We start from the raw sequence: 22,091 nt of genomic DNA on the forward strand, positions 1-22,091 counted from the left end.
CATGTACGGGCTTGAGAATGCAGAAATTTTCGAGCGCGCACAGACTTCTGGCCAGTGTCAGAGTGATGGTCACTCCTGTATCTCTACAATCACGGACCGCCTCGCCAAAAGAATTGTATGCTCCATAGCTCTTCGTTTAAATAGCAATTCTACGCAATTTTGGCTTTATTTGCTTCTAATTATTTGCAAAATAATGGTCCGCACAAATTTATGGCCAGCACTGTAAAATCATTTGATTAACATAAAGTAGGTTTTGTCTTGATGTTTGTAAGCAATAGTGAGGTCCAGTGAGTTTGCAGCTTGAAGCTCCCTCTTGTGCATCATTTTGCTCATCAAGTCCGATGCTGCCCTTGTTCAAGCTGCCGTCCGTGCTCCCGTCCGTGCTCCCGTCGCTCCGCCATGTGCGCAGTATCTCGCAACGCGTGCGTACGCTGCCCGACAACGTGTTCGCCGAGTTTTCCGCCCTAGCTGCGCAGCACGGGGCCGTAAATTTGGGCCAAGGCTTCCCGTCATTCGGGACGCCACAATTCGTCCAACAAGCGGCCATCGACGCCATTACGGACGGCAACAATCAGTACACGCGTCCCGGTGGCCACCCAAGCTACGTTGAGACGCTGGCTGAGATGTACTCGCCCCTATTAAACCGCGAATTAAACCCCATGACGGAGATCGTGACGTTTAACGGCGCTCAGGAAGGAATCGCGTCCATCATGGCGGCGGTACTTGAACCTGGAGACGAAGTGCTGACTTTTGAGCCCTATTTCGACGCCTACGTGACAGTCTCTCAACTACACGGTGTCAAGTCTGCGGGTGTTCCATTCCGCTTCGATCCAGCCAAGCGTTCCGCCTTCTTAAGCGAGGACTCGAATGTGACCGAGCGCTTCACGTCGCATGATTTCCAGGCGGATCTGGAGAAACTCGAGGCTAAACTGACCTCTAAGACCAAAATGCTGGTGCTCAATACTCCTCATAACCCCATGGGCAAAGTCTTCTCCAAGCAGGAGCTGGAGCAGCTCGCACGTGTCTTGGAGCGTCATCCGAACGTCATCGTCTTGGCTGATGAAGTGTACGAGTTTATGACGTACGACGGATTGGAACATAAGCGTATCGCGGCGTTGCCTGGCTTCTTTGATCGCACCATTTCGCTCTTCAGTGCCGGTAAAACCTTCTCGTGTACTGGCTGGCGTGCAGGTTACGCGGTGGGGCCAGCGCATCTGGTTGGTGGCATCACTAAGGCTCACAGTACAGTGCCATTCTGTGGCACGACGCCATTCGAAGTGGCTCTAGCGTCGGCATTCCGTCAGGCTCAGCACAATGGTTACTACGACGAATTACGGGAGACGTTACAGGTACCGTAAATTACGGGGTCCAAAATACCTTAAGTTATTGATTAGTGTACTCTAACTAATATGATACAGACCAAGCGCAACCGCCTGTGCGATGCGCTTCAGGCGTACAATTGGCGTCCGATTGTTCCCGAAGGAGGCTACTTTGTGTGCTGCAACGTGGAAGGTCTGCCGTTCTACGACGAATTCCGCGGCATCGAGATCACGCCGGACACCCCTAAGACGGTGCGTTTACGGCGTTTTTTATACCGTATCCAGACGTGACGCTTACAGTGTTTGACTTGTGCAGGAATTCCCGGACTACCAGTTCGCGTACAAACTGGCCAAAGCTGGTCATCTCGCCGTGATCCCGACGTCTCCTTTCTTCAGTCGTCCAGAGAACCGTCTTGCTCCAGGTGTTGTGCGTCTGGCCTTTTGTAAGGACGACAAGACCTTGGACGATTCCATCCGTGTCATCGAGTCCCTCAAGAACTAGACGTGCAGTTCAACGTAGATGACACCTCGTCTAGACTCAATGCCGCACATTTTGCTGCACATATTCCCGAATCTGCTCTGCTGTGGTCTCTGAAATCCAAGGTAACATGCGTCTCCAATGCATCTCGTTGAACTTGAGTACAGGAACCTGCGACGCTGGGAAGTTCTTGAAGCGGAAGCTCAGCGACAGCGCACTACCCAGCGATAACGGAGGGATCGAGCGGAAGAACTTGAGTCGCGACGCAAAATCTGCATCCAGTGCTCTTACAACACCACCGTTAAATTCTCGTCGACACTGACTGGGAGACGGCAATTCGTAGCCTTCAGCGAGTTCTTGTTGGGAGATCTGGTGTAGCTGCGTACACAGAGTCTCGACGCGAGGCTGGACGATGACTGTAGCGTTCGGAAATTGCCTCAAGCGTTGTACCTCAGGGGGATCGCCTCCGTCGTGGACGACTGCTATGATAAGTTTCTTGTGCATTGCCAACAACATCCCAACCCGTCGACTCTTGACCACACTTTGCGCTGGTGATGCTAGAGCCATCTCGTGTAGTTGTTGGCCTGTCAGGAAGAGAACTGCCGTGCGTACACTCAGTAGAGAATCTGCCTCCATCGACTCAGCGATGGAAACAGTACAGTCGGTGTGTTTGGCAGATAGGAAAACAGGGAAACTAGTGGCGCTGGCGAACGCTGAGCTGACGAAGACAATCCACTTCGGTTGGACTGATACAGGCTTTGCCAGCTTTGGACTTGTCAGATCGATAGTCGAAGTCGAACGTGGAGCATCTCGAGTAGGAGTAACAGGTCCATTTGTACTCCTTGCAGCGGGGGTGGATCCACTAGTCTGGTTATTCGAGGGTTGAGGCTGAGGTTGTGCTTGACCTTGCAGCTTAGCTTGTCGCCGTTCTTCCAGCTTCTTGAGAGCCTTCAAGCGGTTTGCCTCGATCTTCATGTGCACTTCATCCCTATCCTGAGTCTGGTTGATTGGTTCGGTTGGCAGTTTTGCGTCACTTGAAGTCCATCGCTGAGGTCTTGAAGTAGCCGACCCAGTGCTTGTAGTGCTTCCAGTACCAAGCAGATTAAAGCTAGGTGAAGCTTCAGAGTCCGCAGCACCGCTTTCCTCTTCTTGAACGGTTTGAAGTGCACCAAGCAAGTTGAAACTTGGCGAAGCTTCGGCTTCAGTGGCGCTATCGTCTCCATCCGACTCAGTTACAGTGGCCGACGCACTAATCGGAGCAGATAACGTCGTTGCCTCCTCCATCTCTGACACTCTAGAACGCAAACATGGTCTTGGAGACGGCGTATCCACGTCCTTCGGTCCGTTGTGCAGTTCATCCAGACACGCACGAATAATCCCATTCGAAGGAAGAGCCCCCAAGTGCCTCCCGCCTCGACGCAGTAACAGCGGAGAACTCTGCGACTCAAACAGCGATCGCGCATAGATCGCCCGCATATCGGGACTGGATTTCTTTCGCTTCTTCTTCGACGTGTTGGTACCAAGCTCTTCAGGTGATACAACCGACTGCGAGTACAGTAACTGGGACGAATCGTTGATGAACGAGTCATCCGCTGCATCTTTATAGTCGTCTCCGTAGTCATCTTCATTGTCATCGTCCCCTCTAGCACCTCGAACGTCTGCTGTATCTTCAATATACGCAGCAGCCAAGACACGAGACGTCTCTCGTCTTCGCTTGGATCTCCTGATACGCTTCTGCTGCCATGGCGACGTCGCTACTGGAGATACCTTCGCTCCTTGCGAGAACATTTGCGATTGAGAGGCATCGTACTTTCGCTTGAGTCGTCGGAAGGTCTTGAACTTCTTCTTGGCCTCTGCAGACGATGGCGATGCTAACAAATGACTCGGAGAGGATAGAGATGACTTAGACGATCGAGTCTTAGATGGTGGGGGAGTCTTCTGTTCGGGAAGAGTAATCGGAGCTGTAGAGTTGCGATGCAGCGGACAATACGCGAGAAACAAAGTGCCACAGCCACTGTCTTCGTCTTTAGGAGGATCCAGTTGATCCATGCGATAGTGAGCGAAAGCAGCACAACTGACGTGAAAGGCAGTTAGACATCGCTTGTGTGCACACTGGATAATCCCATTGCCTTTGGTCGAGTGGCATAGGGAGCAGTCCAGCGTCTTGCGGTCTGGATCCAGTCTGTTTAATTCACCGAGAACCAGCATGTCGTTGTCTCCCTGCTCCACTCGAAACTCCGGGATCCATAAGAAACACTGAACGTGGATCCACTGGCCACATGTCGTCCGCTTGTATGCACCACCGCGGTGTGGACACAACTGGCAGCGTGGCTGGTTAGGCTTGGCTTCGTTAACCCCAGCGCGTGTCTCGGTGCAGACGTCACAGAACCACTTGTCTTTGGGCACAACGCGGATGCCATAGCAGAATTGATGCACCGCCACGTTGCACCCGTCGCAGAAGACGATAGGATCATCGTCATAGGACTCACTTTCAAGGCAAACAGAGCAGCATTCGTCGTCTTCTTTTTGTTGACTCGGAGTTGTCAAATGAGTGACATCCTTGTTCCCCGTTGGATGCTTCGACAGCGTATCTACCGTCTCTCTGGGGGTGCTGTGGTCTTCCTTCTCCGTTAAATCGACGGTGTTTGTACGCAATAGCTCGTTCTTGGCAGTTGGTTTTTCTTTGAGTGTTTCATCCGCCTCGTCGCCATCAGTTCCGTCTTCAACTGGCTGCGGAGAAGCTTTAATTGATGCTACTCCTGCTCCAGTGAGAGAAGGAAGCAGGGCGAATGAGAACGCTGACGCTTCCTCTGCTTGATCTTCATCTTCTGATCCTTCCTTAGTATCAGTTTTAGACGTCTCTGCACTTTTCTCTGGAGGAAGCAACGCGAATGAGAATGCAGAGTGTTCTTCGACTTCTGACATCTCATGCTTCTCGGGTTGTTCCGGAGTCTCTGACGCTGGCTTCGGTGGTGAATGATCAACAGGTTTTGCCGGATCGAGCGGTTTGTCATCAACTTCTTCATCAAATTGCAATTGACGCGTGCTGAGATGTCGAGGGACTTCTCCAAAAGACTGTGCAGTCTCTGTAGCCTGCTGGACCGACTTGCACACACTCTGCGACGGGCGAGGAGAATCCGATGTGAGCGTCAAGGACAAGGTCGCCGACATTTGAAACTTCTTGTCGTTCTGATCACCAAATGCTCTTGCTACAGCTTCCGTCTGTGCTTCAGATTCCTCCTCGCTCCTCGAAGTCGCCGTCTTCTTGGGAGATTCTACGACAGCGGAGCTTGTCTTCTGCTTCTTTGCGGTGGGAGTATCTGAGCCCTCCTGACGCCGCTTACTGCACTCCTTAGGCTGACTGTCTTCTTCAACAGCGGCCAACTGAGTTGCCGAGTCGACAAACTGCGGGCTGAAGTGCATGTCGAAAGAATTGATCGACTCGTTCATCGCAGCAAAAGACTCGTCGTATTTACTGTCCCCATCCAGCTCAATAGGAGTACTGGGCTGTCGCCACGGAGAGCCAATCTCGCTGTCAGTTTCCGCATTATCCGTACTCACTCTGAGTCGACGGTGCTTCTTACTGGACTTCGACTGCTGCTCAGCACCTGAAGCGATAGATTTACCTTCCCTCTTCTCGTCATCGTCTGAATCAATCTCCAGTATTTCCTCCACATCGTGGATCTTTCGTACAAGACTCTGCAACATCAGCGACCGAGCGGAATACCCCACTCCCTTCCGAACTAAACTCCGTGGTTGCCGTCGTAACAGATGCGCACGATTCGCAACAACTGGGAACAGTTTATTCCTTGAGCTTGACGCGAAATTCGGCGGAAAATACTTCATCAGCGCCACTGCACGTTCAGCGTCGCTAAGTTGCCACAAATTAGGATCCAGTGCCACCGACGCAGTCTTCCCACCCACCTGAGACGCATGGAACGTTGGGATCTTCATCTCTAACTCTCTTAACTGCGGAGTAATCCCAGTGGGAATCATTCGAGGACACTTGGAGTACGCGAACCTGCTCTTGAACGTCGTGAGAGCGCGACTCACAGTCTTCGCAGCGGACGCACTACGTGCCAGTTTCTTTTGCTCATCGCCTTCCGTCACTAGGATAATAACTCTGCCCACACGCTTGCGTCCCGTTCTGCCCATGCGTTGGATCATCCGCACAGGCGACGTGAGTGCATCGAACGAGACGATCAGGTCCACTTCGCCAATATCCAGACCTTCTTCTGCAATGCACGTGGCCACGAGGACGTTGAACTCACCCAGTCGAAACCTGCGCACGATCTCTTGTTGCACCTTCTGGGACTGGCCTTTGTTCTCCTTGGCTTTACCAGACGCACCCTGGCCAATAAACGGCTGCACATTCAGCAGAGGCGCCAGTGGACGCAGTAGAGCTACAATCTCCGACACGCTGGCCCGATACTGCGTGAACACGATGGCACGTGTGCTTGAACCGCCCGCAGCATGACGTTGGAAATGCTCCAGCAGCACTTCACGAAGTTTAACCAGTTTCGGGTGGCTGTTAGTGTTGCTAGAGCTGTTGCTATCGTCTGTTACTGCAAGACTCGCTTCAAGCGCTTGAAACTCTGATGATTGCAGCATTTCTCGCTTAGACCACGACATTTTGCCCTTCTTGCGCTCTTCTATCCAATTCACGATCTGATCTCGGAAACTGCTGAGTCCATGGCCAGTTAACAGACTCTTGGCGTGCAGCAAACTCACGAGAAGCGCCAGGTCACTTTCTGCACTGCGGTTTGAGGCGTAATTGGGGCTTTTCCGGAACTTCTCCCTCGCTTGCAGCACATACCAGCTCGAGAGCTTCTCCGGGTCGCTATTCTGGATGATATTACCACGTAGAAGTCGCTGAATGATCGGCATGAAGAGCTTGAGGAACTGCGTCTTGATCTCCATGATCTGAGCGCCCAGACGACACACAATCACCTCTTCCTGTCGAGCGTGGGTATATTTCTTCACGTCTGAGTCATCCGCCGAGCGACTTTCAATGTGCGAGATACGTAGATTAGTCACCACGTCCTGGATCACATCGAACTTGGCTCCAGGGGTAGCTGAGAGAGCCAAGACGCGGAAGAAATGCGTCTTTGCCTCGATCTCCTGCACCACACAGCAGTACGCGTAATTTCCTGTAGCTCGATGAGCTTCATCCACCACAATACACACGAATTTTTCAGCTGCACACACTCCTCGACGAAGATCATTCTGCAAGCTCTGTGGGGTGCAGAAGAAGACGCGTCTGGAGTTCCAGAGCACTCGACGCATAGTCGGAGGCACGTTCCCTTGCAGCTCTGCAGTGTCTGACAGTGGGATGCCCATAATCTCGTGACAAGCTTTGATCTGCTGAGCCACTAGTGGCTTCGTGGGCGCCATGAAGACGATTTTTCCAGTCGGGAACCAGCGATAGAAATTGTACATGACCACAGCAGCCACCAGCGTCTTGCCCAGACCAGTGGGTAATGACACCAGTGTGTTGTGGTACAAGGCCTTCTCTGCGATAGTCAACTGGTAGTCTCGAATGGAGTAGTTGGTTGGGTACACGAAGTGCTGGGCGGCTTCGTAGTCGATCTGGGGAAAGTTTGAGCGTGCTGCAATGTCCAGATACCTGTTTCTAGCCTGAGGATCTTCTCCTGCTGCATGTCGAGGGATTTCTAGGGCTGACGAGGCTGGACTCTTAGCTGTAGCGTGTTCTGAGCGTCGAGATGTGAGTACAAGCCCTGGTGCGGAGGCTGTAGAGCTCAATGTGGTCTGTTGAGAGCTTCTGATTGGCTGTTCCCTGTCTCTCACTGTAAATGGTGATGGCTCAGAGCGTCCGCCTTCTTCCTGCTGTCTCTGCAGCTGCGAAGGTGGCACCGCCACAGGTGCCGACGTTGCGTCAAAGGAAAGCCGAGCCTGTACATGCACAGGCTTCCTAACTAGTGCAGACGCTGTCGCCTGATAGACCTGACCACGTGGTGTAGAACACACTTGGCATGTCGTTCTTGACGCCTCGTTCTGCAGCGTACACGACCTACAGCTCCAGACTCCAGAAAGACTCGTAGTTGCAGCGACTGTGGACTGATTCTGGGTCTGATTCTGCTGGCCACGCGTCTGCAGATGACGCGTCTCCAGCGCCGCGATCTCCGACAGCAATGCGTCGTCCCATTCGTCCTCCTCCATTGCCACGACCAAGGCCTCCAGAGTCTTGATGAAGCTATCTATTTGACGTTATGACAGGCGGAATTATTTATTTTCAACCAATTAAATAATTATTTAATTTCAGCCAATCAGTAGTCATGTCCGCTTCGGTTACCACTATAGCTCCATTATCGAACGATCATGGGCGACTGCGGCGTCTTGTGTCGCTACTTCTTCCAGCAGATGCTGCTAGAGGCGGACGACTCACGACTGGAGGAGTTCGCGTCGTCTCTGTTGCTGTCATCACATCCCACTTTGGCCGAATTGCGCCGTAAATTCCCCTTCGAGGGCTCGTACCATTTCCGTCTTCAGGTTGACACGTCGAATGGCTATTGCTGGAGGGACCTGATGGACGAGAACCGCGTTCTTCCAGTCTCTAGCAATGGGGAAATCCATGTAAAGGTGCTGCAGCTATCACCAGCCGACGAGGGGGACAGTACACCAGCCATACACGAAGATCATGTGGATGTGCCTGAAGATCGACACTTCCGCGCCTTCTTCCACTGGCAAAATAAACCCCAGAGCGAGGGATATCCCATGCCACAGCCGCAACAAACACAGCAAGACGTAGGCTCTGTGCTCTTTGGCGTCAAGAAGGCGCTGGCATCCAAGATGAAAGGATCCGCTATGGCTCAGACATTACAAAAACACTCAGCGCAGATGTGGGAGAAAGTCACGGCCGCTGCAGGAGTCGGGGGAGCAGCAGGGAATGCACCACCTACAGCGACGGCATTGGCGCAATTGGCCAAGCTCATTGGTGTCATGAAGGCCCCTCTACACCCTGGGAATCATGAACATGTTGAGTTTCTCCAGAGACTGTGGACGTCTTGCTTCGACTCGAAGCCGTTCGTAGTGACGAGTCCAGAGTGGAATCGACTGGGCTTTAGACATGGAGACCCTATGCGTGAGATGCAGTTCTTACTGCCTCTACAGTGTCTTGTATACTTCCACGAGGTGCGTCGCACTGTGGCATTGCCTATTCTGAACGACCAGAGCGGCCCAGAGGCCTTTTCGTACGCACTGGTGGGCTCACAGATTGCGTATGTGCTCGCTGATATACTGCAACTGAAAGATGGAAGTTGTCTGGGCTCAGAACGTCCGTTCTGGAGGCTTTTTGAGGACCCGGTGGCCTTCTTTGAGTTGTTCTGCATCGCCTTCCGTGCCTTCGCTTCTTCTTGGAAGCTCAACTCGACCAACTCGTACGACGTCAACGTCCACCTCAATTACGTGGGTGACTTCACTCAAGAACTACTGCGTCGTGGTCCTGAGGATGTAAACAGCCTCGTCGAGCACGCTTATCAGTTGCAGAACTGGTAGACAGACAATCAAACGGATCATACCCAGATGCTCCATAAAATATGCAAGGTACATGTATACACATTGATAAGTGCCTTGTTACGCTTGCAGCTGAACCGCAAGCATCGCCTGGATGAGTTCTTCTACACTTGGCGTGTCAGAATTGGACACAGCAGAGTGTGGGAACGTCTTGCGCAGTTTGTCCATCACTTCTTTACGCTTTTCAGGAGTGTTTATCTGAGCAAACACGGGGCTTTCCCTCACTTTATCCGCCTGCAATAGAACGAAACCAGGTGAACTATGGAACGTAAAGAGACAGTAGTGTGTAGTGCCATACCAGCGTAGAGTCCTGTAGGCCTCGAATGAGAGTTTCCTGCACGTCTCGGTACACGAAAACTGTGCCAGAAGTGCTGATGCCCACAATGGTGGGGTCAATATGAGCGGAGAAATCTCGAATACCCACTAAATTTCCCATACACATAAGGTTAATAAAATCCAAGGACAAGAGAGACAACGACTTACCACAGAACATCGAGCAACCAGGTAGCAGCATTCGGAACCGCACGAGTCGTCGTTCGCTTTGGATCGCGTACATTTGGCCACTCCAAGTGCAGACTACGATCTGTAATCACAGCAAGCAGGTCATTCGTTAGCTGAACGTGCAAAATTTACCGTTTCTAATGACGTACGGCATCCTGTCGATCTCCATTTGACGCTGTCATCTCGAGTTTGTCGGCGTTCACCACGGCCTCAGGCAACTGAATAGAGCACGACACATTCAGACATTGCAAGCTAGCAATTGCAAATAATTTAGCATTCCTTGACGCACCTGGAAATCCCATTGTCTCTCTCCAGACGAAGAGAATAACGACACAAGACCATTCATCGACACTAGCGCATTCATTCCTTGTTCAGCTCCCAGTTCGATGTCGCCCACCACAAATGTGACGCCTTCATTTTCACGCGGCGGACCATCCCAAGACACGATTTCTCGCTTGTCTTCAACGTTTAACCCACTGATGGAATACACTTCACCTGAGAAGCATCGAGCCAAGACTTGAGGCGAAGTGTCTGCCTTGGGGCGCAACACGATCAACGTTTCGATCTCGTCATCGATCTCCATTTGAGCGACCTGGGAATATTCTGCAAGCTGAATTGTCAACAATAACATTGTGAGATTTACCGCGTCTTAGACGCAATCAGAGATCACACATTAACCTCGTCATGGTTCATGTTGGGTCGATAGACGAGCACTCGTCCGTCACGCGTTGCAACAATGAGCTCGTTGTTCAAGTGCACCACGTCACAGACATTGAGTGCAACATTCTGGCAAGCAAATAACGTCAATTAGTCCACAATACGCCATTATGTCACTACCACGCAATTTTCTTACAAAATCGGAGCACAGCTGGAGCACTTCGGCGCCCTCCACTGAGCGGAACACAGAGCATTTCCCTTCTGCTGTCGCCACAATAATCCGGGTCTGTTTCAAACACCAGCAAACCCATAGATTAAGAATCAGTTTCTTCATCCAGTGTGGTATTCTTCTCATGGCACTCACGTCTCCAGCAAAGCAATAGTCCAAGCAGATGGACGTCACGGATCCGTTCACCTCGCAGCTTTTCCACTGCGTTAGGCGATCTCCAACAATCTGCAACTGCTCTGTTAGCCTCCAATATACCCAGTAGCAATTGATCGCAATGCTCGCACACCTTAAAGATCGATACTTTGCCCATTAGTGAGCCGAATAACAGCTCAGTCGCTCCATCACCGTCCATGTCTCCCACCGCGTGCGCATTCGCCAAGATCTTCCCGTCCAGCTGCGCCGCGTACGTCGGTGTCAACTCCAGCTATATTCACGCAACGTTAGCGTCGGCACCTGGTCTCAGATGTCGCCACCCGGCGAGTGCCATACCGCATACCTGTCCGCGCATGAGTCTCTCGATCTGATCACCTTCTGGCACCGCAACAGCGTTAGAACGTTAACCTGTAATAACCGATGTCGAAATACGGTAACAAAGGTAATATCTACTCTATCACTATTTGTGATTAACAAGTTGAAGTTATGCTTTTTCAGAGCCGAGCCAACGCCGTTTGCTCAAATCTTGGCACGTTTCACTTCCGCTTTTGCCGGCTACCCCACACGTCCTCTCCGCACTCCACGATGCAGTCCATCGCGTCCAAGCTTCGCCCCGCTGTCGCCCGACAGGCCGCTGCACGTTTGTCGTCTCGCAGCGTCTCCGTTGCTCGTCGTGCTCCTCTGCTTCGTGCCGCGTCCGCCTTCGCTCCGATGTCCCAATGCGCCTCCTTCTCCACTGGGGGCAAAGGACCGTTTGCTCGCTCCCGCAAGAAACAACAAGAGAGTGCAGTCGAGTCCGTCGAGTACGCGGAGCTGGATCTCAACCGTCTGGCTGTGATCGGCGGCGGCAACATGGCCGAGGCCATCATCACGGGCGTGCTGACCGAGGGGCTCATCCCCAGCTCCAAGGTCGTGGTCTCCGATCCCAACCCTTCCATGCGCGGCAAATACGCCAAGTTGAACGTGGAAACGCACACGCGCAATAGCTCGGCGGTCAAGGACGCGGACGTCATCTTGGTGGCGGTCAAGCCGCAGGTGGTCGACGACGTACGTCAATATCTTTAGTCACCTCTGACATTTTATCAGCGAACTAACCTTTTTTTTTTACTGTCAGGTGCTTCGAGCTGTGAAGGCATCGATGGATCCGGATGCCTTGGTCATTTCCGTGGTCGCTGGCCAGAGTATCAAGCAGCTGCAGCAACACTTGGGGCAGGATAGCCACATCATTCGAACGATGCCCAACACGCCGGCTATGATCGGAGAGGGCACGACCGTCTGGGCGCAGTCAGCGGAAGTCACGAGTGTGCAGCATGAACTCACCAAGCAGATCCTCGGGTCCTTCGGCGTCGAGGTGCGGTATACTGGAAATAATTATTGAGTTTTCTAGATGCTGATCTGGTATTTTACTGCTTGGACGCAGGTGTTCGTGGACGACGAGAACGCTTTGGACATGGCGACTGCCCTGTCTGGATCAGGACCGGCTTATTTCTTCCTCGTCGCCGAGGCAATGATCGATACGGGCGTCCACATGGGCTTTTCACGACCTGTGGCCACGGTACGAAGCTTTCAACAGTTTTTTTTTCCCCTCTGACAATCCTTGGCATTGACATTGTTATTTGCTGCTGTTGCAGAAACTTGTGCAGCAAACGATGCTGGGGTCTGCACTGTACATGCAGTCGGAGGACGTGCACCCGGTCGAACTGCGGAATAACATCACTAGTCCGGGTGGCACCACCGCTGCTGGTCTCTACCGTGCCGAGAAAAACGGCTTCCGCGCCGTCATCGCCGACTCCATCTGGGCTGCTTACGAGCGTTGCCTCGAACTTGGCTCCTCTGAGCCCGTGCAGCGCCAGCGTCCGCGCTCATAGGCGTCTAGTCCACTGCCATAGATTCTTTTTTCTATCTTGGAATTCTCATTAAAAAAAATCGCGATAAAATGACTCAAGATGTATGTTAGCCATCAAATTTCGCAAATTTTTGCAGTTTTCTATGCTTTTCGGTAGTTTTTCGCGCCACCAAGCGTTCAAAAACCGATTTCCTCGTCCCTTTCATCATGGGTCGTCGCTCCGCTTCTCCGCGCCGTAGCCGTAGCCGCAGCCCACGCCGTGCGCGTCCGCGTAGTCGTAGCAGCAGTCGTGGGGGACGCGGCTCTTCTCCGCCCAAGCGCTCGCGCTCTCGGTCGCGTGGAGACCGCAACCGGGGCCGCTCTCGTTCTCGTTCGCGTGACCGCCGACGAGACCGGAGCAGGGGCCGTGATCGTCGCGGACGCTCGCGCTCGGCGGACCGCGGCCGTCGGGACCCCATCAGTCTCTTGGTGCGCAACTTGTCTCCCGACACGTCGGCCGACGAGCTGCGTCGCGCCTTCTCGCGTCGTGCGGGCGACATCCTGGACGTGTACATCCCCAAAGAGTACAGCACCAACCGCCCCCGCGGCTTCGCCTTCATCGAGTTCGCAGACGCGCGCGTGGGTCGCGACGTCAAGTTCGAAATGGACCGCACGCAGCTCGGGGGCCGCGAGATCGCCGTGCTCTTCGCCAAGCAGCACCGCAAGAGTCCGCAGGAAATGCGCCGTATCCTCAACCTGCCGACCGAGGGATCGTACGTGCAGATACGGAAATCCACAGACTAATGCAGTGTTTTAACGTGTTTATTGTCTCGATACAGACCCAAACGCTCGCCCCGCCGCCGCTCCAACTCGCGTTCGCGCTCTCCGAAGAGGTATTACAATTGTACTGAGATAGTGTAAAAATGAGTAACCACACTGACTGTGTTAATATGTAGACGCAGTGCCAGCCCAGGAGACAAGCGATCGGCTTCTCCGCGTGCTTCACCGTCTCCACGTCGTACTTCTCCGTCGCCTAAGCGGTGAGTTGAGGTTTATTTGTTTATCAAAGGAGATGATACACTAATGTTGATATCGTTAATGTATTGATAGCGAGGAATCCAGCGCAGCTCGCAGCCCCTCCGCGAAGTACGTATCTGTTGATGCTGTTGTGTTGTATCGGTCTTTATTCTTGCTAACGATTGCTGGTACTCGCTATCTTGTATTGTTCTTGTAGTAATGCCAAGGGCGATGAGACCATGTCTGAGGTAAATCGGTAGCTGTTGGGTTGATGTGGCAGTCGCTGAATTGGGTACTGACTGATTGCATTGCGTTGTGCAGTGAGCTGGAAGGGAAATTGTTCATAGCAGCATCTATATCCCCAATGCGAGCAGTAGTTGGCAAGGTTGCCGCGAGTCTGCAGAAAAGATAACAGCAAAAAAGATGCCAGTCGAACGAAGAGAGAGAGAAGAGGAAACAGGAACGGGGAGAGAAGGCTTGCATTTTAAAATCGATCAAGAATGTTTCATGGTCACACGATGCTTGCGTTCGAAGATGACGCCGCCAAGGTTCAAGATGGCTGGCGGTGTTTTGTGCTGTTGAAGAGTGCCACGGACAGGAGCAGGGTGTTCAGGGACTTCAGGACGACGGCATCCTCTCATGACTCCCAGTTATGATATCACCATGCAGCACCGCACGAGCAGTAAATCATGCAACGGGTAACTCGCGGCAGATAAAAGCAAAACGAGCTTCTCCAGTAGTGGATCAGAGGCTACACAGGTACGTCGTGTTTGAGCCACAAAAGATTATTGCTTGCATATTTTCTTTTTGTGGTACTTGTACAAGTGTTGTTCCAACACTGTTGTATTATAAATCTTTTATTTTTAATATTACTTGATCGCTTGTGCTAACTCAGTCGATATTTTGGAACGATATAATTTCTGTGATGCTCTACAGAACTCCGTATCCCTCCCGGTAGAATATTTAAAAATGTATAAGTATTTAATGCGGATATGAAAAACTAAACAATTGCTATGCTCAATGTACTCAAGCATCGCAAAACAAGTTTTTTTTTTAAAAAAAGTATAATAATTAAGTTTTCCTCACTTTGACATGTTAAAACACACGTCAAAGTGAGGAAACCACTCATTGGTGAAGACACGATGACGATGGTGCCTCGTCTCCGTCAACAGCAGAAGTTTGTGGAGTTTTAAAAATGCATCAACAAATATGCTAATTCCTATGCCACACTTCCGTGTGATACCTGGGCCCTTTAATCTCCAACCTCACATCGAGTTTTACCCTACGGATCCACGTGTGTCAAGAGCGAACAATGTTCGTCAATAGCCGTGAATCTGGGCCTAATACCTCGCCACTGCCTCATCCAGAAGGTGAACACAGCACTCGACTGCTGTTTCGTGCTCAGACCGACCACTCGCCTCGACGCCATGCTGCGCTTTTCACCCGGAAACGCGATATGACTGAGTTGTATGGCACTCAGCAGGAGCAGTCGTCGATAGTCGCATCCGCTCTAGAGAAAACTACGGCCTCGGGAGATTACACAGGCGTTTATGTTGCAGCTTTGGCAACGAAGCGGAAGGTCAAGAGACTCAGTACTCAAAGACGACGCCAGCAATCTCGTGACAACCAAGCACGCTATCGGATCAAACAATGCGAACATGTTAGCGAGCTCTTGGATCGTGTCGACTGGCTGCGAGAAGAAGTGCAGAAGTTGTCTGTGAAGCGCTACACACTGTGTTATGGCGTCCAAACCAAGAACACCGTTTGGCATGTCGCGGTGGAATACTTTCGGCTCTTTCGCCACGGGTACCTCGCGCCGCCGGATGAACTCAATCTGGCCCTGACCGAAGCGTCCAGTGAATCCAATCTCCGAACCCAAGAGTGGTTTCTTCGGTCTGCGATGTCTTCAGACGTTGCGATCGGAGAATCGACCGGCGTGGATACTCTCATTGAACAGTGCCGGCGCTATTTAAGCTACTTAGGAAGTCCTATTATGCTGCTGCAAGGGATAGAAGAGCAGCCACTCGGGGCCTTGGTTGCAACTGCATCCTTGAGTTTTACCATCACAGAAAACTCGTTACGGCGTGTTTTTCCACATTTGCTAGCGGCTGCTAGTACTGAAGATGCTGAATCTGACCCTGAGCAAGTGGTGCTGTCGACACGCCTTCTCGGTCAACGACTTCACTATCGGACTACACTTCGTTTGTGTGGGATGATTCGACTGGATGTGTGACCCAACTGGACGGTAAGGTGGACGTGTTGAAGCCCTTACTCCGTTTGCTTGGTAACCTGGAGGATGTGAATCGTGTGCTGGAGAAATCCCTCATCACGTCTGCGTATTTGATCGATGATTTACCGACGGATGCTGAATAAGGCACCTGCCAAGAGTGGCAAAGCGAAGAATTCGCTTTGACGGTGACAGCGTGGATTCAGTGTGGCTACTATATGCAGCACAACATCATTGTTGCTGTCTTTCCTTTCACAATACATCGTAGTTTTGATGTGAGGGTCTGTGCGGCTTAAGGTCGTGATTTCTTAGTACATGATATGATAGGTGTGTTACAGCCGAGTGAGCATCGTGGGTAGTAATCCTGCAGACGCATAACCCCCGCGATAGCTGCCAGACACATACGCACAACATGACTAAGCCTATCAGCTGAAGCTACTCGCAATTGAGGTGCACAACATACCTCACCTAAAAAAATGAAAAGAAATGCCAAGCTTTTGCTAATGCGCGGATTCATATCGATACTCACTTTCAACGAAGGTGTTCCAAGACTTGACTGGCAAGCAGTGGATAATACTCGAGTGACTCCTTACTGTTCCGTTTTCTTTCCCGCAGCGCTTACGTCAAAGTGAGGGAAACCGTCATCTTCTACATCCGCAAAGTATCATTGATGACGAAGACTATAGGATTCCCGTCAACAAAATCGGGTCACGCAATCGCTGAAACTTTTGAGTTTGCGGTTTATTAGCAAAACGCATCAACAAACTGGTCGCAGATGTGACGTTCAGAAGGGCGATCAAGCTACAACTGATCACTTGGAACTTTGTCCTCCTTCCTCACTTTTAGTTTTCACCAGCGGATTCCAAGCGTTTCAAAAGCAAGAAATGGACGTACTCGAGACCAGGAGTCTCGGATTTGGAGCTAGCATGAAGTCATTCACACGCTTAGAAAGTGGCGGAAGCAGCCCTCAGCAGCATCAGCCTCTCTTCCAAGCTTTCGGCGAAAAGAAGGAAGGTTCACCTCGACGTCTTGCTGCATCTTTTACCCGGAAACGCGATGTGACCGAGCTGTACGATGCTCGGCCAGAGCCATTGCTGCCTTCGTCGCCGAGTGCTTACGGGGCTACTGTAATAATCAAGCCAAGGCGCAAGAGACTTCAAACTCAACGACGTCGCGAGCAATGTCGTAACAACCAAGCGCGATACCGGACTAGACAGCGCGAGTTTATCCACGAGCTCCAAGAACGTGTCGAGCAGCTGCGAGAAGAAGTGCAGAACTTGTCTGTGAAGCGTCACACGCTGTGCTACGGCGTCCAAACCAAGAACAACATTTGGCATGTCGTGGTTGAATACTTTCGCCTCTTTCGCTACGGATATCTCGCGCCAATGAGTGAGCCCAATCCATCCAATCTCCGAGACCAAGAATGGTTTCTTCGGTCTGCGATGTCACCAGACATTGTGATCGGAGAACAGAGTGGCGTTGACGCTCTTATTGAACAGTGGCGGCGCTATTCAACTTACTTTGGAAATCTCAATTTCCAACTGAAAGGGATGGAAGAACAGCCTTTTGGAGCCTTAGTGGCAACTGCATCTTTCAGTTTTACCATCACAGAAACCTCGTTGCGGCATGTATTCCCGCATCTGTTAGCAACTTCTGGTGCTGAACATACCGGCTTTGGCACAGAACACACTATGCTGTGGACTCGCCTGCTCGGTCGCCGACTCGACTGTCGGTGTTCATTGCGATTTCAATGGGATGATTCGGCCGGGCGCGTGACGCAGCTGGACTGGAAAATGGACTTGCTAACGACGTTGCTTCGAGTACTTGGCAATCTCGAGGATGTGAATCGTGTGCTGAAGAAAGCTCTCATCACGTCTGACAATTTGGTCAATGATCTCCCGACGAATATCGAATAAGCTTACGGTCGAGTACGTTAAGTGAAGGAAGTGCGACGCAACACGGATTCAGTGGTGATTTCTAGTTCCGTAACCCTTGTATATGTTGGAAGTACAGAAGTATCTCGTACCATGGTAACCTAGGATAAATAGCCATCATCCATCGTCATCACGGATTCAGCTTTCTTGTCGTCAATACTGTACTTAACATAGTATGGCAGCAAACGATACTCTTGAGTTCACGGGGTATGGGGCTTAAGAGAGTGAAATGAGCACATACGTAAACAACGCGGTGATATCAGTCGCTCCGTTTTCGTTCCGCATACTATGAATTCTATTGGTATTAATAGTTACCTCACAAAAAACGAAATCGACGTCTTTCCTTTACTTTCTAAAATTGACGCTGATATGATAAATCAAAATTGACCATTCAGGAGGCTCACTTAAACTGACACACCATCCTAGTAAGAACTAGCATCTTTTTAAGATGGGGTCTGTGATTCAAATACTATTTGAGCTTCCCTTCCCTAGCGTAGTATTAGTATCACTAATGATGGCAGTTCAGTACTAAACTAAAATAGTGTCTCCGCGAAATTCATGCTGATCTGTCTCGATCCGCTCGATCTCTGTCCGATTGAGCCCAGCACAAGGTGTTGTTTACTGAGGTAATTCTTGTATCTCCTAGCGAATTCAGGCGTATGATCCCTTCCACCCCTTTTATAGGACTATCAGAAATTTACTAAAAGCCTTCTGTCTCTCTAAAAACGAAAAAACATTACATTTGTATTATTTTTCTTGTTTTGGTAACACAAGCCCTCTACAGTACTTCCTCGCCCGTGGCGCCAGTGATGAAGTTTTGACCGCGCGGTACTTATTACTAGTACATACTCCCAGCCTGTCAGCTGAAGCTGCCTGACAGGTCAATCTAAAATGGATACGCGCCCGAAAGCTTTTCCTCGAACACGCCATCCTTCATCGGCATCTTGACACGAGCCACATTAAAAGGCGTCTCGTCCCAATCTGTGTTGCTCAGAGAAGCCCGGGCAACATCCGAGAGCTGGTCCCAGATGATGAGGTCTTGGAACGCACCACCAGCCTGTGTGTACTTCACAGCAGTGTTTTTGAAATCGTCGTTGAAGTAGTACGCGACCTTCAAACTGTTACCATCCAGGTACTCTTTCGGAGTAGGGGATTCCTTCGCCCAACCGACTGCAGCTGACAGGGACGTGCCCAGAATGGTCGAATTGTCTGCAGTGAGCTTGTCCAACCACACGACAGCGTATTCCCAGCCGTGGCGGTGACCAGAGGAGCGTGGACCCGGAATCGGTGCACGTCCCTTAGGGAAGTACCAAGTGTACATGACAGCCCACTTGTCCTTGAACAGTTTTGAGCGAGCATAGATTTGAGAGCCCCGAAGTGAGCCCTTGCACCCTATGTCCTCCGGACCACTCCATCTGAGACCACTACTAATGGCACCGTCTTGCTGGACGGCCGGGTATGGGCGGCATCCTTCCTCAACTTTGAGTTGAGGCTTGTACTTGAGAATGGCCTTTTGGGCTTCAGTGGTGGGAACCGGCTGGGGAAAGGGCTGTACCGTGTCGTACGGAATGACCTTGGATTGAGCTTCAGCAGCAGCAGCCATTGCTGCGATGGTAGCGATGAAGATGCTGCGGATATTCATGCTTGTGGACTGGGACTGTGCTGGGGGTGGCAGATTGTAAAATGGAAAGAGACTGCTGAGGTCGGTGCTAATGCCTGAAGCGCTGAAGCTAACAGGTCGACAGAGATCAAGAAATACAGTTCAGATCGCAGGCTCGAGATTTGTTTTGTCTGTTTGCTCCATGGGTTGCGAGATGTTCATTTATTTGGAAATTAATAATTTTTTTAATCGAGAGGATAACGATAACAGGAAGTGGTGCATGTAGACAGAGGTACTGAGCGGAGCCCAACACTATGGGGGTAACTTAAGTAAAGGGAGATATATGTACATGTAGTCACAGGAAACCAGAGGCTGCACACCCACATATATAAGAGGGTACACTCGCGTTTTGAAAAGACAACACAGATTTGCTGAATCGTTTGGAGGTTTACAGTCGTGTGCCTGTAAACATAAACATCATGACATATACTTGAAGAATGGTACCGGACGTATAATACAGTACAGGCTTTACTCTGCCATCGTTTGTCTGTAACACGGTACAGATGATACATCACTACTTTATTTACTTAACGGTTTACTTAAAACGGGATTCAACCAGTTAATTAGTTTGGGGGAATGACCATTTCTAAAATGCCACCGTATCGAAAATGCGGGGCTTCCAAATAAAATCTGAACTCACCGAGCAAGCTGCTTCCCTCCTTTACCTGCGTCAAACTCGCTTTCATGTCTTGTCCATCCATATTTTGAGTGGATCTAGCAAAATACTGGTTTAGTTTCCTGGGAGTTCAGCACATTTTACTCCTCATGTTCATACCAATTAGGTCCTAATTATTAGGATGTGGCAGCGGCTTCAATCCCAATTACAGTTGCTCGTTACCACCTGTTAGCTTTTGGCTCGTTACTAATGATGAAAAACCACAGACGGCAGTTTGTCGCAAATGCTTGCGTCAAAATGAGCAAGACCGTCATCAAGTTTAACATTGAAATGATTAGGGTTAAAATACAGTATTAGATATATTGTACTTTGCACACATTCTATCTAAACGATGTCCACACTCGTTGTTTTAGCAAATCTTGAAAATAATCCAACATTGATTTACCTACCGTAATCGTCGAATTAACGTTGAATTACCATTTCCTCGAAGAGTTAATGTAGGCGTGTTTTTGTTGAATGGCTTTAGTAAAAGCACCAAACCAACGTCGCACACTCTGAGTCTTTCTTAAGCCCGTGCAGCCACATTCCAGAAGATGACAATGTCTATCGACATGCGTTGGAGATCTATTGTGCTGACCTACATATAAGACATTGACCTAGTGTCGATGCGTCCGTTATGGGGTCTATTTCTCGTTGGGGTTTTCTGTTTCGTCGTAGAGGTAATGTGATACCAAACACGCGAATCCCGCTTCAAATGAGAATGAGCCTTTGTTATTTGCCGATTGACCCGTGAAGGAGCAGGACAGTGTGCAGACAAGCACTTGTTCAGGTCAACAGGCTGGGAAAGAAGTAGCCGGGCTTTGCCTTGTCGCTGTGGTTTTGCGTTGTAGCTGCAGTTTTGCTTTGTTATGATTATCATATTTTTAACGTTGGGTTATGTTCTAGCTTTAGATACACGAAATAAATTTGTCGTTGTTTTAGAGGCGCTATTCATAAGCCAAAGTTGATGCAATGTCTACACACATTATGAGTACTCTTAAGATACCCAATAAATAAAGCCCGTTAAGGGCTTCATTATTTGCGGTAATCCCGCAATATCAAAAGTTGAAATGGATGCACATTTCGAACAAGTCACTGCTAAATTTCAACTAATCATTTTTACACATAATATATCAACTAGTTATTTTTCTTTTGATTTCTACATCACTAGGGGCAAGTAAAAAAACATACGCTGTTTAAAATTGTCGAATAGGCCTCGCAAATCTAAATTTTGTGTTTAAGCCGCGTGCTTCGCATACGGAGTTTAGGCACTAAGTGGCATACTACCTTACGCAAGCCGAGCAAACTACAGCCCTGAAGCCTATCCTGTTGGTCGTTGATGTACGAGTCAGCCCACAGGCAGGTGGCCCGAAGCCAGATCTCCGCGGACCTTTACGGAAGTGTCGAATTAACAATTTAGAAGGTACGAATATGACTGGTTTCACTTTGAGATCAATCAGATCTAATGCGGGCGCGTGTCTTTAGTGACTATTTCCGCGCAAACTGCACGGTTAAATGTCGTAACTTTGCCAATATTTAGCGATAATTCTTCGCGCATTTACAGCATCTTCTTGGTTCGATTACAGACTTCCCTACCGGAAGCAGTTGCCTATTGCCGTATCCTACAACTGGGCATTAAAAGTGTCAAAACAAGAATTTATTCTCCGTTATAGCGATATCACAACAGTTAAGTGAGATAGGTGGGTGAAAATCCTCCAACCGTAGTATTGCAATAAGCTAAAAAAAAAAAGAATTGATGACAGAAATTTGAGCTGAACTAATCGGTTCCCTTAATGGTGGAAGCCAGCAAAAACTACATCAACGTGGACGGCTAATGATGTTGGCGGCAGGCCATTGCGGATATGAAATTTGCGCACACCAGGCAAACTGTAATCGTTGCCCC

At 50.2% G+C, this 22,091-nt stretch overlaps 9 protein-coding genes across 26 annotated transcripts; 6 read left to right on the forward strand and 3 right to left on the reverse strand.

Annotated features, from left to right (window-relative positions):
* The first annotated feature begins 255 nt into the window (after positions 1-255).
* Positions 256-4,469, forward strand: PPTG_08885. Of its 2 annotated transcripts, XM_008903618.1 has the most exons (3): positions 256-1,349; positions 1,419-1,571; positions 1,636-4,469. In XM_008903618.1, the coding sequence occupies exons 1-3, from the start codon at positions 342-344 to the stop codon at positions 1,819-1,821; spliced, it is 1,347 nt and encodes a 448-aa protein (XP_008901866.1). In that variant the 5' UTR covers positions 256-341; the 3' UTR covers positions 1,822-4,469. The 2 variants fall into 2 exon arrangements, with proteins under 2 accessions (XP_008901866.1, XP_008901867.1); XM_008903619.1 differs by having other exon boundaries at positions 256-1,571.
* On the reverse strand, positions 1,337-8,030 carry PPTG_08886 (hypothetical protein). The gene has a single exon (XM_008903620.1). The coding sequence runs from the start codon at positions 7,975-7,977 to the stop codon at positions 1,858-1,860; it is 6,120 nt and encodes a 2,039-aa protein (XP_008901868.1). The 5' UTR covers positions 7,978-8,030; the 3' UTR covers positions 1,337-1,857.
* A 75-nt stretch (positions 8,031-8,105) lies between these two features.
* Positions 8,106-9,794, forward strand: PPTG_08887 (hypothetical protein). The gene has a single exon (XM_008903621.1). The coding sequence runs from the start codon at positions 8,137-8,139 to the stop codon at positions 9,310-9,312; it is 1,176 nt and encodes a 391-aa protein (XP_008901869.1). The 5' UTR covers positions 8,106-8,136; the 3' UTR covers positions 9,313-9,794.
* On the reverse strand, positions 9,328-11,297 carry PPTG_08888 (hypothetical protein). 17 transcript variants are annotated; one of them, XM_008903623.1, is made up of 10 exons: positions 11,214-11,297; positions 11,004-11,141; positions 10,853-10,942; positions 10,685-10,774; positions 10,510-10,617; positions 10,121-10,441; positions 9,981-10,049; positions 9,814-9,913; positions 9,629-9,753; positions 9,328-9,564 (listed from the first exon to the last, which is right to left on the reverse strand). In XM_008903623.1, the coding sequence occupies exons 1-10, from the start codon at positions 11,223-11,225 to the stop codon at positions 9,391-9,393; spliced, it is 1,227 nt and encodes a 408-aa protein (XP_008901871.1). In that variant the 5' UTR covers positions 11,226-11,297; the 3' UTR covers positions 9,328-9,390. The 17 variants fall into 17 exon arrangements, with proteins under 17 accessions (XP_008901871.1, XP_008901886.1, XP_008901884.1 ...); XM_008903638.1 differs by having other exon boundaries at positions 9,328-9,753; XM_008903636.1 differs by having other exon boundaries at positions 9,629-9,913.
* A 120-nt stretch (positions 11,298-11,417) lies between these two features.
* Positions 11,418-12,861, forward strand: PPTG_08889 (pyrroline-5-carboxylate reductase). The gene is made up of 4 exons (XM_008903639.1): positions 11,418-11,917; positions 11,985-12,221; positions 12,291-12,425; positions 12,502-12,861. The coding sequence occupies exons 1-4, from the start codon at positions 11,456-11,458 to the stop codon at positions 12,736-12,738; spliced, it is 1,071 nt and encodes a 356-aa protein (XP_008901887.1). The 5' UTR covers positions 11,418-11,455; the 3' UTR covers positions 12,739-12,861.
* A 21-nt stretch (positions 12,862-12,882) lies between these two features.
* Positions 12,883-14,606, forward strand: PPTG_08890 (hypothetical protein). Its single transcript, XM_008903640.1, has 6 exons — positions 12,883-13,468; positions 13,535-13,588; positions 13,652-13,735; positions 13,806-13,841; positions 13,930-13,960; positions 14,034-14,606. The coding sequence occupies exons 1-6, from the start codon at positions 12,924-12,926 to the stop codon at positions 14,034-14,036; spliced, it is 753 nt and encodes a 250-aa protein (XP_008901888.1). The 5' UTR covers positions 12,883-12,923; the 3' UTR covers positions 14,037-14,606.
* Positions 14,607-15,024: 418 nt separating this feature from the next.
* PPTG_08891 (hypothetical protein) lies at positions 15,025-16,085 on the forward strand (the record flags this gene model as incomplete). Its single annotated transcript, XM_008903641.1, has 2 exons — positions 15,025-15,788; positions 15,860-16,085. 2 exons carry the CDS (start codon positions 15,025-15,027, stop codon positions 16,083-16,085), a joined length of 990 nt encoding a protein of 329 aa, XP_008901889.1.
* A 650-nt stretch (positions 16,086-16,735) lies between these two features.
* Positions 16,736-18,079, forward strand: PPTG_08892 (hypothetical protein). Its single transcript, XM_008903642.1, has one exon. The coding sequence runs from the start codon at positions 16,824-16,826 to the stop codon at positions 17,853-17,855; it is 1,032 nt and encodes a 343-aa protein (XP_008901890.1). The 5' UTR covers positions 16,736-16,823; the 3' UTR covers positions 17,856-18,079.
* Positions 18,080-18,759: 680 nt separating this feature from the next.
* PPTG_08893 (hypothetical protein) lies at positions 18,760-19,515 on the reverse strand (the record flags this gene model as incomplete). Its single annotated transcript, XM_008903643.1, has 1 exon — positions 18,760-19,515. The coding sequence occupies one exon, from the start codon at positions 19,513-19,515 to the stop codon at positions 18,760-18,762; it is 756 nt and encodes a 251-aa protein (XP_008901891.1).
* Between the last annotated feature and the right edge of the window lie 2,576 nt (positions 19,516-22,091).

This window comes from Phytophthora parasitica (assembly GCF_000247585.1).
Source record: "Phytophthora parasitica INRA-310 unplaced genomic scaffold supercont2.16, whole genome shotgun sequence".
Classification (NCBI taxonomy): domain Eukaryota; phylum Oomycota; class Peronosporomycetes; order Peronosporales; family Peronosporaceae; genus Phytophthora; species Phytophthora nicotianae.